The 19,627-nt window shown below is 37.6% G+C and overlaps 1 protein-coding gene across 2 annotated transcripts in view; it reads left to right on the forward strand.

Moving 5' to 3' along the window:
• Nucleotides 1-19,627, forward strand: part of RIT2 (Ras like without CAAX 2) — a 175,695-nt gene that overhangs the window by 66,587 nt on the left and 89,481 nt on the right. For both annotated transcript variants that reach the window (XM_038125471.1, XM_038125470.1), the window contains exon 4: nucleotides 4,437-4,510. In XM_038125471.1, the coding sequence (XP_037981399.1) occupies nucleotides 4,437-4,510 (74 nt within the window). The remainder of the gene's footprint in view (nucleotides 1-4,436; nucleotides 4,511-19,627) is intronic.

Genomic DNA, 19,627 nt, shown 5'->3' on the forward strand with positions numbered 1-19,627 from the left:
CATAACACAACCTTGTATTAATTACAGTATTTCTGTCTCCAGAATTATGTCTCATAAAAAAAGAAACCTGAAAAAATGATCACGCATTAATTTCTAACACACACACACACACACACACACACACACACCCCCCCCAAAAAAAACCCCAAAAAAACCACAAAGCCAGAAAACATTAAACTTAAACAATTTTTTTTCTTTAATTTTCTTACACTGCAAAGGGCAATTAAAATGATAAAAAGAAAATTAAGAAAAAAAACCAACCAAAACTTAGATAATCAGTAGAGGGGAAAAGAATTTAAAATTAAAAAGAAATAGGTACCATTCAGAAAACAGTGGATCTCTATTTTTTTTTCCCACCCTGCAATACATTAAAAAAACAGACAGTTTTCATTGAAGCCATATGATATAATCCTCTGAGATCAATTTTGTATCTATTTTCATTTTTATTTTTAATCTTTGTAGGAAATAACATTCTAAAAAAATCAACATTATATGTAGGAATAAACAAATTTCTTTTACGGTACAGTTCATATATCCATGCATTGTTCAGATTACAAAGATGTGGGAGTTTTATTTTCCTTTCTTTTTGGTCTGCTAAAAAAATGTTAATTCTTGCAGTCAGTCTTTGAAACGCAATTAGCAATTTCAGTAAATTTCATCCACAGATTTTTTCATGCAATTACCTATTCTTCTGCAGAATTTTACCCAAACAAAAAGCTGAGACTTTATGATTAACCTCACAGAAAAAAAGACTAATCCTGGGCTTAATCTGAGCAATATAGTTATAATCTGATTTATTGCCTGATGTCTGATTATCATTCATGCCTATTTTGTATGTTCTTTTAATGCTTTACTGAAATAGCAGCTGGATTTTGGCCTTTTGTTAAATACCACTCCTTAGAGCTGTAGGGTGTAAAGCATAAATACATGTGATTTAGCAGCCCCCAAATTAGTTTTATAGGGAACATTTTATTCATTTTATAAATTAATTAGGTGAAAGAAAGTTTAGCATTTTCAAACACTGGGAGTAGTGTAAGCACAGCAGACACCATTTGTAATGCAGATAATTTTTAAAGGGAGGATATTGGAGTGTGAGTTTGTTAGTGCTCCTGATGAAGATTTTCCCACTTTGTTTCGTATACATTTAGATGCAGTTTCAGAGGTAAATCTTCACTTCTGTTCTCTGTCCACATGCGAGCAGCTTGTTCCTGCTCTTTACAGCAAGGTCTCAGAACTTCCCTTACCTCGACCATAAATTGAATCGTGCTGCTTGGACTAAAAAGACCATCCACACAGTAGTCCCTTCTGAAATCCTCTGGGAAATGTGCAAAAATTCAAGGATTTCTGCTTAACCTCACAGCTAGCAATGAACCAAAAAATATGGGTCCAATATACAGATTTTTTCCAACTCTTGTCTTCTAGGAAGAGGTTTTTTCCCAGCTTAATGCCTCTGCATCATGATTATAAATAGAATAAAGATGCTTGCCCATGTAATAGACAGAAAATAGAATTAAAACTCTATTTACATTACTTTCTAAGACAAAATCCCAGTTTAAAAGTATTAATTGTAGAGCAGAACTAAGTGGTATAGCTCTTCCTCTTGGTCTTTATGACATGATATGGGAAACAGGGGTTTCAATATAAGCATCTTGCTTTTGCCTGCTGCCTTGGAAGGAATGAAATGCTCAGGGGATCAGTGAATCCACAGGGAAATGGAAAGGCAGTACCCCTCATAAGAGTGGCTGTGTTTGAGCATTAAGGAGGTGATTAAGAAGGTGAAGCTCCTAAGTGGGTGCTATGATTTGCTCTCTAGTATGAGGGTATGTTGGCTCAAGACAGTGATTTCTTTAGCAAGCGTGCACTTTAGGGCTTCCTCTTAACTGTGCCTGAAGAAAATTGGGGGTTAAAACTCCCACCTATTTTCCGTCTACACGCAGGTTGAAAATACTCCTTCTTATCACACCCCAACTGAGGATATTTTCAGGCTTTTCTCTTTATTATCTGTTCTATCCTGCTTTCTGCACGTAGGCAGAGAGAATATTACAAAGGAAACTCATATCTCCTTCCTGTTTCATCTCTACATTTCTTGGGGCAAAATAAAATCTTACATGTGAAAAGCATTTGCCTAGAAAACTATTTAGATTCATGTACCCGGTCGAAGCATATCAAAACATGTTTCTTTACCACCAACAGAAGACATCAGCATACATCAAGAATGAAAATGGGACAGTGATTCCTTTGTGAAATATTTTAAGGTCAGTAGTTAGGGAGAGCAAAATAAATGAAAATGACAAAATGTCTTTATACATTCAGTGTTATGTCTACAAAATAAAAATATTATAAAGATAGTCTGGCTCCAGCTTTTAACAGCTGAAACTTTACTGATGACAGTGACATTATATCAGGGTACACCTGGAGTAGCTCAGCAGGGTAGATATCTAAAAGCTGTGGCTTATATTCAGAGGCCAGTGGGTCTTTTAGTTATAACTAACTCTTAACTTGTAAATCCTTTCCTTGTGGGAAAAAAAATTAAAAGAAAAAGAAAAAACAAGACAGGATTTATCTAGTTTCATTTTTGTCCAAGTAAAATATAAGTAGGAATTTTTTTCCACATTAACTGTTTTAAATCTTCTGTATAAAGATTCATATTGGTCTAAGCAAAAAGGGAAGTAGGACCACTGACTTTAGAGAATCCAGCTGCAGAGCCAAGAATGGAAGCTAAATTTGTGGAAATCATATGTTAATTATGTATGTAGTAATTTAATGCAAATGGACACCCACCTGCATGGAAGTACATTAATAATACTTGATAATATCAATTTATGTGAATTTATGTGAAGGAAATACTATGTTTGATTTTTAAATATTTTGTCTTTTTGTTTTTAATTTTTGGTTAATGGAAAAGAAGGAAAAAAAAAAGAAAAACAATATAGTGCAGGTAGGCTGCATTGTCATGCAATAATAAATTACTTAAACTGCAAGTAGTCCAATGCATTTTATACAGTCCCTCTTTGCAACACAGTTTCTTGTTCAGCAATCCCTACAAAAAGATCTATCATCCAAAATATATGGTGGTTGGAGTGCTCTGGTTTTCTCAGAGAGGTAATATATCATACAATTAGTTAAGCCTCTGGGCCATCTTGATATCAATAGGATTAAGTATTTGTTTAAAGAAAGTCATGTGCCTATTTGCTGAATTGAGGCCTAAAATAAAGGGGAAAATATACTGTGTGATAATAAATGTGTGTGATTATGTCATAAAAGACAGCAATCCTCTGGCTGGACAGGAGGGAGCTGAGTTAAGGCTATACAGACTTGTACCCAAATGCTTTTGTTTTTCCCCTCTGCTGGTAGAAAGCAGATTTCCCCACGCTTTATAAAGTGCTGTACAATGTAACACATATAATTTGGCACAAACTGGAAGGTCCCAAGTATTCCAACTACTTGCCATATTATCCTATATTATAATCCCAATATTATTTCAGCAGAGCTTGAGGATGTCTGCTAGGACAGAGGCTTAGGACAGGCCCAGCCTGCTCACGATGGTTAATGGCATTTCTCAGGTTCAACAAATGCACTTGTCTTGTCTTCATGCTTCAGTGCACTTCCAGTGTCAGTCACAAAAAACACTCAGGCTGCTGTGCATGATTGTTCAATTAAAGAGCACAGATAATTTCCAAGACTATTTCAAGTATAAACATGGGCCAGTATCTACGCGCCTTTTAATCTTACAAAGAAAATACAAATGTTGAGAGGGGAATGAAATTATAATGTGAGGAAAATAGCTTATGCAAATAGTAGTTCAGATTTTCTTTGTTTTTATTCTTCTAAATTTAGTTGACAAAAGCATGAGCTAAGGGAAGGGTCCACAAAGCAGAGTTTCTCCTCCTCTGCCTGCATCTATGATGACTATAAAGACAGATTACAGAATTTATTTTCTAAAAGTTTATGCTCAACCTGTCTGGTGATATACAGAAGTTTAAATAGTAGCTCTGAACCAGAACCCTATTCAGCCATAGGGAGTCTATCCCAATAATTTAGACAATCTTTAAAATGAAGCTATTTGCTAGAAAATCTCTTTGAATGTGTTATTGTGGTAATCAAGAAACCACTCTGTTGCACAGCACTAGCACAACACCTCTGAATATTTGTGACCTAAGTAACACCTGGGGACTGTGCTTAAAGAAAGGGAAATGTTTCCCTTTTAAAGAAAGGAAAATTTAATTTTCGTATTATGAGGTAGTGTGATTGAGGAGTCTCTCTTTTACTAATACTTTGTAGTGATGAAAGGATTTCAAAAAGGAACTTTTGAAATAAAACAATGTTAGGTCAGATTGAAGAGTTTATGAAAAGCCTACTCTAAACTAGCAAAGCTTTTTCATTTTCCATTCTCTGAGCCACTCACATGCTTAAGAAAACTGCACTGTGTTTTTCAGAGGATGCCTATAAAACTCAAGTCCGAATTGATGATGAACCAGCCTATCTGGACATTCTAGACACTGCTGGACAGGTGAGTAATTTTCCAATGAGAGTCATTCAATCAGAGATAAAGTCAAAGATTTTAGCCTCAGGGATGTGGGTCACAGTGCTTAAAGTTCCCTATAAAAGCATAAAGGAAGCAGTGGCAGAATAATATAGAGGAATTAACAAAGGGGAAGATTAAAGGAGTGCTGCAGTATAGAACAGCATAACTTCCAAATCTCATCAGAGGAGACACAACAGGCTGAAATGAACAATAGATAAAAAGATGTTTGGGTGTTTTTTTGGTTATTTTTTCTCTTGTATGCAGGAACATCTATCACAACAATGAAATTAATAAATACTGTGTTGATTATCTTACATTTTTCTCATTCCTCCTTCTCTAAATATATTACTGGAATTTTCTGGTCTGCTGGTAGACTAAGTATTTTGTTACATTTCATCTTCTTCCCACATTATCTCTAAATATCAAATGCTCACCCATAAGAAAAATATCTCAATCCCAAAAGTAACACACATTGTTACATATACAGGTTTTCCAGAGAAGCTGTGGCTGTCCAATCCCTGGAAGTGTCCAAGGCCAGGTTGGAGGGGGCTTTTGAGCAGTCTGTGATAGTGGAAGGCGTCCCTGTCCATGGGAAGGGTGTTGGAATGAGATGACGTTTAAAGTTGCTTCCAACTCCAAACAATCCCCTGATTCTGCCAATTCCATGACAGTGTGTCTGCTGTCGGGGAATTAAGCTTCGTATGCAGTAATGAAGAAGAAAGAGTTAAATACAATAATTTCTTCTACCTGACTCAGTTCATTTCCTTTCCACCTCAGGGTATTTTTATTGTTTAATCAGAGTGCTGCCACTTGCTGCTCTTTTCCTCAGGTGTGTCTCAGGGTCTCTTTGAAGGCTTTTGTAGTTTCTTGAGTTTCCATAGTCTGTGTGCACCTCATGCAGGAACAAAACAACCAAAAAGGAACTTAAACACACTTAAATAAACAAGGAAATATTTGGGAAGCCAAAACCTGGCAACCTTGTTCTCAGCATCCCAGAGGTTTGAATGCACCTAAGCTAGGCACTGCAAATGGTGGGGAATGCAGTCTGCTGCCAGAAATTCAAAGTTCAGCTCTTGTCAGTCATTTCCACGTATATACAATTTATTCATTATTTTAAAAAAATTTGATCATATGAAAAGGCTAGAACTATACTTCATTCTTAATTTATGGGAGGAGGATATGATTTGCCAAGGTTATGAATTTTGTCACCGTACCATGGTGACCAAGTAATAAAATGTGGTGCAGATATTTCATAGAATCATAGAGTTTTAAAAGTTGGAAAATATGTTTAAGATCATTGAGTAGAACCATTAACCCAGCACTTCCAAGCCCAGCACTAAACCACATCTCCAAGCACCACAGACAAGGGCTTTTTAAATCCCTCAGGGGATGGTGACTCCACCACTGCCCAGACATCCTGGGCCAGAGCTTGATAATCCTTTCAGAAAAGAAATTGTTCCTCACGTCCAATCTCAACCTCCCCTTTTTCCTCATCCATTCCTCATTGTAGTAAGCAGAGGTGTATGCAGAAGCAGATGATGATAAATCAGCAGATTTATCATTTCAGGCCATTTTGCAACCTGGGAATAGCTATTTTACTTCTGTTGAAATGTTGAAATGAATCAACCAAGCTGATTTGATATGAGCAAGTCTCTGCTTTAAATGGCCCTGTTGCTCCAATGTAGATTGTCACCACTGAAACACATTCCCAGCATGACTAGGAAGCCCTTCCCACCTTCCGTCCCCACAATTTTTCAGGAGCTGTCCATTCTAAGTGTCCTGGATTTAGCTGCTTGTCTTTGTAGATGTCTTTGGATTTGTTGCCTCTCTATCTGCACTACACAGCTCCAGAATAAATCAAGACCTAATCCAACTCCCATTGAAGTCAGCAGCTGAAATAGGCTCTTTCTTCACAGAGCACTTAATGGTGCTCTCACTGAAGCTCACACAAATTCTGCTCTGACTTTGGTGACTCAGGGTAAAAATCCAAAGCATCCATTTGTGCTGCTGCTGATGTGTGCCTTGGTGGTGTCTAGCTGTTTTTATTTCCCTTGGTTTTATGTCAAATTTGAGATAGTGTTACAGCTTTTAAATCAGGCAGTGGAAAACTCATTTGTCTGGGTGTCCTCCCAGTCATAAATACTTCATCACCAACTTTGAATAATGACTTTAATCACTTCAGGAGATCAAGGAGCCAAAATTGTGATTCATCCTTATTTGGGAAATACAAGAAATCAATAGTGAAACTGACTGAATTTAATGTATTTTGTTGTTGCGCTGGAGGATATGTTTCATCAAATATGTTTCTCCTTTCCCTTCTGTACCTATGAATTAATTAAGAATTTCAACAGTGAGCAAGTTAACTACTAATAATTAACACAGTTTTTAATAGTCAAATCTAGACTTAAAAATCCATGTGTGATTTCATACGTGACACTGCACGAAAATCTTCAATACCTCAACTGGTAGATCCAGTTTGAAGCATTTAAAACAAAAATGGTGCTTCAAAACCACATTTATGTTCTCAACTTTCTGAAGTTAAAAAAAACCAAAACAACAACATCCAAACAATGTGTCAACCAGAAACAGTAATAAACTAGCTCATCTAGTTACTGATTTTTCTCTTGTGTATGTACATGGACACTATAACATAGACCAATTGCTTGTCTCAGGAAGTAAACTGATGTTCAATGGACTCTGGATACATATTTTATACGCCATCATTTGTCCTTTTGTGCTCTTCCAATACTGTTTTTCCACTTAAGACACAACAAGAGTCATTTTCTTAAAGAATTTAAGGGCTAGGACAAGCAGTTATGCGTCACTGAACTCACTATACCCTCTTCTCACCACCCTCTACACCTACCATCTGGGCAGCCCGTGTTTGCTCACCCCATTTAACTTCAGACAGAATATGTTTGCCTCAGAGAGTTTCAGGAGAAGGTATTGATGTAACTCCTGATAGCTGGACTGCCATAAACAGGCCTAACCTTAGCTATTCCTACCAAAAAAGGCTTGAAAATGGGGTGTGTTGCAATGAAATAAACAAAAAATTCGTGCTAGTATTCTTTTTCAGGGGCACAACTGAATCTAGAAGAAGCTGCCAGTAATTCCTTTCATTCGTTACCAATGATGCCTTTGGCTCTTTAACTAGAAGTATTATTCTCAACACAAAACTTTTCTTTTTACATCTACATTTCAATTAAAACCAAAAAAAAAAAATAAAATAAACCCACCCCTCAAAAAAAAAACTAGAGAAGCAAATAAAGCCAAACACATTTAAATGTGAGATAGAGATATTTATAAAAATGAGGAAGTTTATTTTTTAGCTTTTAACTCCCAAGGCTAGCTACAGTATGGCATGTGGAGTATATAGGACAAACTTCATGGAAATCTGCAAATGCAAATTAGTATCCATAAAGATAGCTTGAACTTCCTTGTTCACCCATATGGGACATTTTTTGAGTAACTTTCCCTTGAAATTCACCCATGTCCACTGAGTTTGGAAGCAGTGTTGGTGGAGGCAGTTCTGGGATCTCCCTTTTCTTAACCAATGCGCCACAAAAATAATCTGCTTTTACATACATTTAACCCAAATTGACGCAAACACTTTGGTTTCCAGCAAACTTGCAGGTGCAAACAAAAGGACATTCAGCCCTCAAGCACTTTATTCTGCATTCAGTTTCCCTCACAATTATTCTCAGAGAGTGACAACCCCCAACTGCTCCAACCGCGCACAAAAAGCCTCCACACGGAGTTATAGAAACCTTCTGTTCGTTCATTTACGCTTTCTCACCTTCTCTTCTAGCTTAAAAATATGTTGCTACTTCTGGAGCCCAGAAGTATGCTCCTCATGGAGCACACACAGCAGTTATCTCTCCTGCTGTATTTATAGACTGTTGACTGACACAGGAGCTTTTATTCTTGCCACAGCTTTCCCCTGCATGACACATTACCCAATCTCTCTGTGTAGACCTCACGCCGAACACTAAAAGAGCAGCAGAGTTTCCTTCACTGGAAAACAATCTGATCTGACATGTAAAAGAGGCAAAAATTGTTTTCAGATACAAAGCAGGCAAGTATGTGGAAAAATGGGTTTCTGTACCTGTCAGTGAGACAATACATTCTGAGATTATTACACCAATTTTTGTTTGCTAAAACGTGAGCTTTTTATGATAAACTTAGTGCACCAGTATATTTCCCAGGTGTGAGTCAGAGACTTGAAAAATGGGCCCTAAAATGTGATGGCATGCCATTTCAGGAAGATTTTCCTTTGTCTGGAGTTGTGTGTGCATGAATTCATTTCCAGGCAGACACTTTTCAACCTGACAACAACAGCGCGCTCTGTACCGAAATCCATCTCTCAAATTGCTAGCAAATCACAGGACATGTTTATCCTGCCAGCCTGCAGGACTATGATTCTTGCCCCCTGCTTCAAGCTTTGAAGAGGAACCATATTAGTCCCAAGAGCCCTTCAGATAAACACCCTTTCTCAGACTAAACACTATAGTCCGATGATTCACTCAGGCTGTTATCTGAGACCCCTCTGCTTATTATCTAAACATGCTGCTCTAATCCTGAATCAATGGAAGTGAAATCTCAAAGTACACTAGTGAAGCTTATCTCAAGGAAATGTAAAATGCCTTTTTGGCAGTAATTATGTCTTAATGGGCCTTTACAGCATGTTCTTATAAGGGGAAAATAATTTTATTGCACTTTCTGTTAGGTACTGTAGTGCATAAATGAAATCCATTTTATTTTTAAAGCATAGGGATATTGAAGTAAGTAGCAACTATTAACACAGTGTATTAGGTGAGAAGAGCATTAGTTTTATTTCCTTTGTATGTTGTTCCACAGGCTGTTGAAAACATACTCAGAGAGTATAAAATCATAACACTGAAATTTTCCTGGGGTCTTGAGACAAGTTGTTCCGTACTTTCTGGGAAGAGCTAAAATGTCTCCCTTGACCTAGTCATTTTATTTGCCAATGGACAGATTGTGGAGAAACACTTATTTGGCACAGATACAGAGTGGAAAAAACAGTTGCAGTAAATCACAGATGAAATTGTGGACCTGACACCAGTTTCCTTCAGATCATTGGCAAAATATTCCTTGACTTCAGTAGGAAAAGATCTAGGCATATGCGGATAAAAATGAGTATATAACCAAAGGAAGAGCAGGCAACTGGCTGCCAAGATTCCCAACTTCCTTTTTCATCCCTGTCCATGAGTGAATCATGATGCAATAAAGGATGGATCAGTTTGTATTTCTAGGCCTGCATTTGTCTTCCTGTCAAACAGGTGCAATAAAATGTTGCAGGGAACAAGCATTTTGGGTGAACATCCACATTTATTGAGTCTGACAATTCCGATTGCCTGCCCACTGTTACCATTGCTCTTCAGCAAAGTCAGTGGTAGTGGTTCCGTACTGCAGGTGGTGGAAAACTTTCCAGTGTTTTCTGTTCTCTTTCAACAGTCTTTATTTTTTCACTTGAAATGCTTTCCCTCTCACTTTTCTTCATCTTTCTCTGACTTGCAACTTTCAAAACCAGATAAATACAGACTGATGTTGCTCAAAGATTATTTTTTCAGTTTTTAATAAAAAAAGAACATATAAGAAAAGAAAATACATTATTACAATTGAAAAAAAAAAATTGGAATTTTTTTTTCTTCTTTCCAAGCCCTTTTTGTAGTATTTCCTTGTGGGTTTTTGTTTTGTTGTTGTTGTTGGGGTGCTTTCTTTTTTATTATTTTATTGAATTTGGCTTTTAGGTGGTTGATGTACATTATATGGAAAACACCTATATAAACACGTTCCATACGAGTAAACTTCATCCAGGTCCTCCACAAGGTTATAATAATGTCATTTTTTTTCTCCCATCCTTGGAAAATATTCTACACTTTTTTTTTTACACCAGTGAATGGTACTGAAGTACTTTGAAGTTCCAGCAGACACTACACATATTCTGTGTCCTGATTTCTTTATATATATGTGACTGTCCTAGATAATCTCACTAAGAATTCCATTTTACAGAGGTTTTCTATCAAAATCTGCTTGTTACCAAGCAGATGTACACAAACCAGGGACGCCAGTGGGCAGAAAACTGAATTCTACCTCTATAATTTTTCACAAAGCTCACATCATAATGATGCTTCCAGGACTAAAAATATTGGCTTGAATGCTGAGAAAACAAGCACATATTACAGCACCACATGGTGCCCATTTCCCCCGAACAAATGACCAAGAAATGCTTCTTTTTGCAGAGCAGGGCATTAATGCTTCATAGGAGAAGTAGGTTGTCCACAAAAAAATGAGATTTTCAAAATTAAGTGTCTTTTATGTCATTCTGAAGCTTTGAATGGTGGTGTCTCCAGACAAAGAGAACAAAAGCAAAAATTTACATAGTGCTATCAGAATAATCCAAACATTCACTTGCTAAACCACATGAGAAGGAAAAAGCTAGAAAAAAGCTTTCTAAAAATGTAATTTTTTATTTCCTGCTAGCAGGAAGGGGAATGGAAAAACCTAAAGCCAAGTAATATCTTTTAAGCTGGAGTTTCAATAGTTTTGCCCCAGGACCTGGAAGTGAAATTCCCTCCCACCAAGCAAATAAACACACAAAAACTCCCAACAAACAGACAAACAAAAAACCAGAAAAATAAACTTCAGCAAATTTTGAACTCCAATGTTTGTTACTTTTATAATCTGAGAAATGTTATACCATAAATTCAGATTTTTCAAGAGGGGATGAGGACCAAAGTAGAAACTCAATAAAATAATTAGTGAAAACATGAAATATTTTCTCGGGGTTTTTAATTTTTTTTTCTTAGGAAGCTATATTTTTGGATATATATTTTTCTCACTTCCATAGACGAAAGCTTGCACAGATTGCATAGATTTTTTGTGCCTGTTTTTTAATTTGTGCCTGTTGGACGAGGAGAATAAAATTTTGTCATGAGTGTTCCATGTCATTATCAGAGCCGTGGGATGATGTGAGACAAACCGTGCCAGGGAGCGATCTTATCTTTTAATAAGACAAAAATTCAAAAGCTTAGCAGTGGCTACATTGACTACACCTGTGTTAGAAATCAGTGTGGTACCTGACTTACACCTTGGACAAAGCTGAAGGGGACAGACTCCTCTAACTTTTGGACCTGCAGATGAGCTTTGGCCCTGCGTAGGAAAGTATCGGCATATCTCAGAAGTTACTCAGTGTCTTTCAGGATCATAAAATCATGGAATGCTTTTGACTGGAGCTCACTGTGAAACCCCTGCCATGGCCAGGGACACCTTCCACTATCCCAGGTTGCTCCAAGACCTGTCCAACATTTCCAGGGATTGGGCAGCCACAACTTCTCTGGGCAGCCTGGGCCAGGGCCTCACACCCCTCACAGGGAAGGATTTCTTCCCAATATCTCATCCAACCCTGCCCTCCATCAATTTAAAGCCATTTCTCCTCCTCCTGTAGCTCCATGCCCTGTTCCCAAGTTCTTCTCCAGTGCTCTTGTAGCCCCTCCTGGAAAGTGCTCCATGGTTTACCTGTATCCTTCACTTTCTCTGTTGAATCTGCTGATCCAACCAAGGTACCTCATGATTTACTTTTTTAGACTCTGCCTTTGTCCTCATGGTTTTTTGGTTTTGTTTGTTTTTTGGGTTTTTTTTTTCCTAATGCAATAAAAATTATTTGGAAATATTTGTGCACGTGGAAATGAAAAACCATGTTGGGAAGTCACAGGGACATGACAACTCAGTCCTTTTGTGTCACAGGTTCACTTTGTGAGCAATACAAAATCCATGCAGGACTGTAACACAGGCATTTTGCATTCACTTTGGTGGTGATTTATGTAGTCCCCAGGGAACACACCTCTCAGATAAACACTGAGCTAAATTTCAGTTGCAGAAATGAGTGCACTATTGATTAAATGTTACAAAAGTCTAAAATAGCCACTCTGCAGATTGCTTGCTTCTTTCTTTCCTCCCTTTTCAGGTTCTCAGATTAAATTATATCTCTGCTGATGAGCTGGGAACAGGGGAGGGAAGAGAAAAAAACCTGTATGGCAGAATTTTTTAAGGTCAGCAAACTTGTTAGGGCAGTCATCATGAGAGAGCATATATGCAAGCCAGAATATAATTTGCAGTCATTTATCAGAGCAAGGAGGTGTCTGACTTCACAGCCTCCTGGTTTACTTCTGCAAGGCTGTGCAAGGCCTCACTGGGGATGGTGGCAAGCCTGTGGTGGCCACAGAAGCTGGCAAGAGCATGTCTGAATCACTGCAAAGCCCTTGCTTGCAGCTGCAGGCATTACCTCTTCACTAGTGGGTTGTTGTCTTTTTTCTTCTTTTAATCTCTGCTGTTCACTAAAATGTAATTATCAAGGTATTAATTTTTCCCTTTAACCATTTACGATGCATTTGTGATAAAAGGTGAAAACTGGCTCTTTTTTGCATATCAATGAGAAGGGGGGAGAAAGTTCTATGTGGTGCATGATAAACCAAATGCATATGGGGGTTTTAGAGGTAGTTAACAAAGAAGATTGCTTCAGTGCCTGCATTTAGAAGAAAATTGCTAAGGTGTTTATCCCTCAGAGAGAGACCATTAGCATGAATATGAAAGAAAAAGGCAGTTCTCTGAGTTAGCGAGTGCAGCACTGAGGAATTTTTACTGGCATTGTGGAGAACTGATATGGTTATTTCATCCATATTTAGGGGCAAATAAAAAGTAGATATCATCTCCCAGGTAGGTGATGGACTGCATCTTTTCACTACTGCACATGACAAACCATCTTGGGAAGAGCAGGATTAATAAAGTTAACAAAGGCACAGTTGCAGAAAACCAGCAATATATTATCACATGGAAGAAGGAGGACAATTAGAGTGGGAACACTGGGAATCTTAGTGAAAAGAAGCTGTATCTGGAGGCAGAGTCTGAGTGCTAGTGCAGGTTATTTACTAGCTCCTCAGTAAGAAAGAATGGTCACTCAGTGATGTTATATTTTGCAGTCCTGAGTTATTTTATTGGAAGTCACTCAAATCTGTCTTTTTCTCCGCCTTATTTATTTCCCTTTACTTACTCTTTTTTTTTTTTTTTTTTTCTATCAGTCTGGTGTGGCGCAAACTTTTTGCATAAGTCATGATGCAGGATATGTGAATACAGAATAGTGAGTGCATATAAAGTGCTCTGCATTTAGGGAAGGGGCAGTGAAATTGTCATCCATCAGTGCTCATGATGCAAAGGAGCACTGACACCTGTTTTTCACGAGGCTTAGTCCTGCATAGTCTGTGACTGAGAGCAGTGCCAGATAGCATGGGAAGCAGTATCACAGCTGAAAAGAGAAGGGGAGCCTGGATCTATAAGCCCACTTGTGGGAAACAACATGATTTCACTGATAGTGAAAATAGATCGTGTCTAACAATGATTTAAAGTCAATAAAAAAATAACATCACAAATCCATTATTTTCAGACAGGGTGAAAGCTTAACATACCAGTTCAGAGCCGCAGACTCATTTGGATGAAGATGAGAGCAATGTCATCATGAATTATCCTGATTGAGTACTCCATATTAAGAAACTGCTATCTTTATTTTTAATTAATTTCTATTTACATTCAGAACATTAGTTGTGCATAAAGTCTCTTCTGTATTCAGAGATAAGCAATGTTACCAGTGGGAAGGAATCCATCTCTTTCCATGAGAATACATTAGTTTTTAGAAAGAATCCTGAACTGAAGTACAATGCAGCATCATCTCCTTTCTGGGATTGAAGACCTGTTTCTGTAGTAAGCAGCTTTCTGCTGAAGAGCACAAGTATAGGGGAAATTAGGAGGAGAAAATAATTTTAAAAATTTTCATCCAAAATTTTGTGAAAATAAGGAATTTAGATCTATGTTTGAATTTCATAATCAGTGCTTGTCTGATTGAGTTTCCTAAGTTACTGATCACCCATTCAGTTGACCCACTCAGCTTGGACAATCTTCTTGCCCATAGGCAAGGTCTTGAGGTGCTGTCAATCACTCTGCCCAGGTGAGCTAACCTGGAAAACCCCTAAGAATCACCAGCTAAAAGGTAATGCTGCTATTTGTCACAGAAATGGATATCAGGCCTGTGTCTTCCAGAAAGAACACCTGTCATGAATACTCTTCTTCTTCTGCTTCCCTTTCCAGGTAAATAAATCAGTTTAAACAGGGGGTTGCAGGTTCTCTTCTAAACTACAGATTCATTTCAGTGCCTGTCTGAGCTTTATCCTCGTACGTTACCAGAGTTAAGAAAAGGCTACTGATTTTGTACAACATGGAGTTTGTAATATTGCCCTGGAAGGCAGTCAGATAAAGCTCAGAAAGTCATTAGTCTGCTGGGAGTTGGACTGAATCTTTTTTATCTTCATATGCCTCCCATCATCAGTGATGTGCATTTTGTCCCCAGTACAAATGCACAGAAGAAAAGGGATATTGCTGTTTTACAACAGAAACAAGAATTCTTTCCTGTAATTACAAGGCGTGAGACACTGACTGATCATTAATCAAGGGACTGATTATTATAATAATCCATTGCAAGCTCATGGGTTAATTCTCATTTATACTAATCCCACTTTGAACTGTTCCTGAATCGTTAGTAGAATGGGCAAAAATGGTTGTGAGAGATGGGTTTGATGCTCAACCAGAGCAGTGTAGAGACTTGAAGAAGAGAAGAATCCATCTCTGTCCTCCAGTGTTTAAGCCAGAGCCCCTGCATTTTCTTTGGTCTGTCTCTGAGCTTTTACTCAGCTCCCTTCCTTCCTCCCAGTGATGTGGCAGATGGCTTAGGCTGGCACAGGTTGCTGAGTACCACCTGCTGCAAATTTTTCGCTCTCTTTTTCTATGTAACTCCTTTTGTTGCTGTTGTTGTCATTTGCAAAGGGTGGCTGGAAATAAGAGGGAGGCAAGAAGAGAGTGTGATGTTGATAATGCTCTGTGCTTTCTCGTTTTCTGCTGCGTCATTGCTGGGAACCTGTAGCTGGTGCAGGCAGGGCTCCTGCGAGCAAAGGCAGCAGGGTGGGAACTTTGGCTTCTGTGGTGGAAAAAGTGTATCTTTATTATCTCATAATGTTACTCAACCCATGCTGAGGAACAGCATTTCCCACTGCTGGGTGCTGTGAAGGGAAAAATCCTCGACTGGCTTTAGGCATTAGATGCTACATTCTCTTGATCTTTTCACTCCATTGGAAATGAAACAGCCTTGCAGAAGCTAAATGAAAAGTCTAAAATGGAGAGGAGGAGTACCCTTATCATTCAAATGCATGAAGGATCGGACTGGGCAGGGCCTGGCTGAAATTGTGGACATCAGAAACAGGGCTTTCTATTTAGTCTCTGTCAAGGAAGTGAGAGAGGTACAAAAGAAAATCACCCCAGGCATCTTAAACACTTCCCTGAGGATGAGTTGAGTTACTCTTTGGAGTCAGTCATGTCTCTCTAATAACTGTAGAGAGAAGGACTTGAAGACTAAATAAAGAGATGATTCTAAATTTAGAATACATGACTACCTCTTCAGGAGGCAGAAACCACATTTAATAAAGCCTTTTGCATCTAGATTAATACTGGTATTATGATGTTTATACAATATAATATCCAGCTAACATCTTACCCGGATGTTTTCTTATTTGAAATGTAACTACTGTAGGTTTCTTGCTGCTTGCTATTATAAATAAGTTTTTAAAAATACTTGCTTTTGTCCCCTCCTCCCCTCACAAAAGAAAAAAAACAAAATAAAACAAACAAACAAACAAACAAAAAAAAACCACTAAAAAAAGTCCATGAAAACCAGATAATTATCACAGCACTTCTCACCAGCGTACTTTCATTAGGTAAATCTATTTCAAGAGGTAAAAGAAAAGCACACTTTATGACAAGCAGAGCCAGGTGGATGATATGTAATCCCAACAAAGTCAATTGTGGTGCTTATGTGTGTGAGAGAACTTACTAACAGAGAGATATGGGAGGTTTGCATTTTGGCTTTAAAAATATTTGCTGCTAAAAAGTAATATTGTACTGAATTGGCAAAAATTTTCTGGAGACAGAGGAAATTTTCAACTTACTTTTAATAAGAAAATTCTGAGGGAACAGTGAAGTTTCACATATTTTTATTGTTTTAATTTTTCTTCTCTCACTATTTGAAGATTTTTTTCCCCCTCCCCCACCTCCTTTTTTTTCATTTTATCCTTATTTGTTTATTGCCATAGATGAACAATATCCTGCCTGTTTGCAAGAAGATATCCCATCCCTCAAGTGCTCACTATAAATATGAAAAAAACACAGTTTATAATAAGAATAACCCCTGTGGTAATCAGGGAGACAGTTTTGATTAAAAACATCTGTTAGCATATTCCTGGTTCTAAAGTCAAGCAGAACATAAGACAAGAAGATATAGAAAGTGACATTCTTCAAACTGTGAGGCTGGCCTCCCTGGGGAGGCTCTGACCTCTTCCAGAGATACAAGCCAAGATCACAAAAAAAAAAAACAAACCAGAACAGACATCAAAATGTGTGGAGTGTATGCGTAGTTTGAAAAACATGACACCTTTGCTTCGGAGGTGCCACACCTTTAAATTTCTAAGCATCACACTTCTGAGGAGTATGGGGAAGGACTGCACTTGCAAGCTGTGTTTACTGCTCAAACACATCACCACACAATGAAAAAGAAGGGCAGGAATGGTGACCCTCTACTCATTGCCTTGTCCATATTTTCGTTGTTGTTGTTTTTGTTGTTGTTCTTTCTCTTTTATCCTTTTTGAGGCTGACAAGGCCATCTCTAAGCTGTGGGCAACATGGGGATCTGGGAGAAATGGCTTCACTTTAGAGCTCTGCTGGTGTAAAGTGGTGATGTGGGAGATGCTGCTTCTAAACAACTTCTGTTCTGAGTTGCATAAAAGCTTTTCTAATCCAGCTCTCCTTCTCCAGCATTGTTCAGGAGGAAATACTTAGGAAACAGCAAAGAAACAAACTGGCTTTGCTGAACTTTATCATACATCATTCTAGACTCTTTTAGTCAGCAAGGCAGGGCTGTCCTGAGCTCAACATGAGACCCAGACCTATGTTTGATGGCAATACATAGACCAACCCTTCATAAAGATCAGAATATCTAAGTGTAGTGTGACTTTAATGTTAAATGGCTTTGTTTCCTCTTCTGGACACATTAGGATACTGATCTTATTTGGAAAAGATTCCGATCTCTTATGAAAAAAAAACCCCAACATACAAGTTCTATTTATATATACATGATAACAGTATGAATTTTAAAATTAATTAAAAATACTGCTTTTTATGAAGAAATTTCTCTTGCTCAATATGAAATGTGAGATAAAAGAGTAGCAATCAAGATGAGGGAGAGAAAACAGAGGTTAGGCATTTTCTTTTTGCTAAGTTGTTTTTTAAAGGCTGCTAGGAAAAGCAAGAATATACAGGACAACAAAATGTGGAAATAGGAACAGTCTCCCATGTGTAAGTATGGAAGTATTTCTTTAGTGTGAATGGATTGGATTGTGAAAGACAAAATATTGCTAGAATTGAGAATTTTGAAAGATTAAAAGGCAGTGAGATAGGTTTCTACAGGTACACTGGCAATTGCACATAAGTCAGGAAAAATGTGGGGCTGCTGCTGGAGCTAGTGAGTATCCTAATGATGAGGAACATGGAATGTACAAATACACTCAAGGCTTCCTCTCTCCCCATCTTCAGAGGCAAGCTCTGCTCTAATGTCTCCCAGGATAGTTTGAGGAAGAAAGAGATTAGAGGGGGATGAATGAGGGGGAAGTGAATCAAGCTGGGTGAAGGCACGTATCCATACTTGGATAAGACATACCCAAGCATGTGGAGGAAGCTGCTTGGTATCATTGTGAGGCTGTTCTGATACCTATGAAAAATCATGTCAGATGCTTGATCACTGAAGAAAGGCAAATATGACATCTCTCTAGGAGCAACCTAACCATCAAGAGACTTTCTTGTCAGCATTCTTCAACAACAGGTAGAAATATATAGTCTTATGAGGATTAGTGGATTTTTGTTTCTGCATTCAATTATACTGGAAAAAGAAAAGGAAAAAGTAATTCTCCCTTCTTTCAACTTTTAGAAAAATTTTGTTTTGTTTCTGTCCAAACTTGATGCTTATTCTCAAGTACCACATCTCCTAAGAAGAAGGATGATTTGGTTTCAAAAGAGTTTTTACCACACTTTTCAGTTAAGTCTTAGTCATAATACACAAGAGAGTACTCAAGATTGATGTCAAGCTGCAAAGTGCTGTAAGAATGACAAATCTTCACTTTAATTTTCAGAATTGATTTCCTTTTGAGGGGGTGTGATTTCCTTCTGTCTTTTCCCCTTGGCATTTACTGACTTGAGAATGTTTTGTATTTTCCCTTTATTGAGTAGAAATTTGTATCCAGTACTATCCCTGTCTGATTTTTAAGAGGTCCTTCATACAGCATGAAACAATTAAAGAAGATATTAGTGTGACAGATGCACAGCTTATTTTATAAGAGAACCAGATAAAATATGAAAATAAAACTACTGAAAAATCTGTAAAACCTTAGGCTTTGTCTCTACACCAGAACATCCACAAAACCCAGGTCAACATATGTTTTAGTTCTGCTTACAGTAGATAAACATGAAAAGAGTGGAATCTAGAGAGAGACTTGAAGTTAAAATTACCAAAGAGTTGTAGTTTATTTTTAGAATAAATTTTTGTATAATATGCACACAATTTTGCAAATATAATAGTGTATTTATTTGTAATTTAATTTATTCTTTCTCTTAGTATATATTATTATGTTGAGGTTCCTGGTGAAAAGGAAAAAAAAAACAAAATGCTTATTCTGAAATCAAAAAACAGGCTTATTTACGTTTGATATTGGAGTCCTTGACTTTGTACTGAGCAATCATGCCAAGGGAAAAAAAGCTGAGAAATGAATGTCAACATCAAAAAATTGCAATGGAAATGACTAGCTGAGTTAACAACAGAAAGCCAATTCTATGTCCTCAATCCAGTTTGCACAGAATATTTAATGCCTCTGAAAATGGATCATTTCAGAAATGACAGTAAAGTATTTTGCCTGTTTAGTCAAATTTATCAGTGGTAAT

This window comes from Motacilla alba, chromosome Z, assembly GCF_015832195.1.
Source record: "Motacilla alba alba isolate MOTALB_02 chromosome Z, Motacilla_alba_V1.0_pri, whole genome shotgun sequence".
NCBI lineage: Eukaryota > Metazoa > Chordata > Aves > Passeriformes > Motacillidae > Motacilla > Motacilla alba.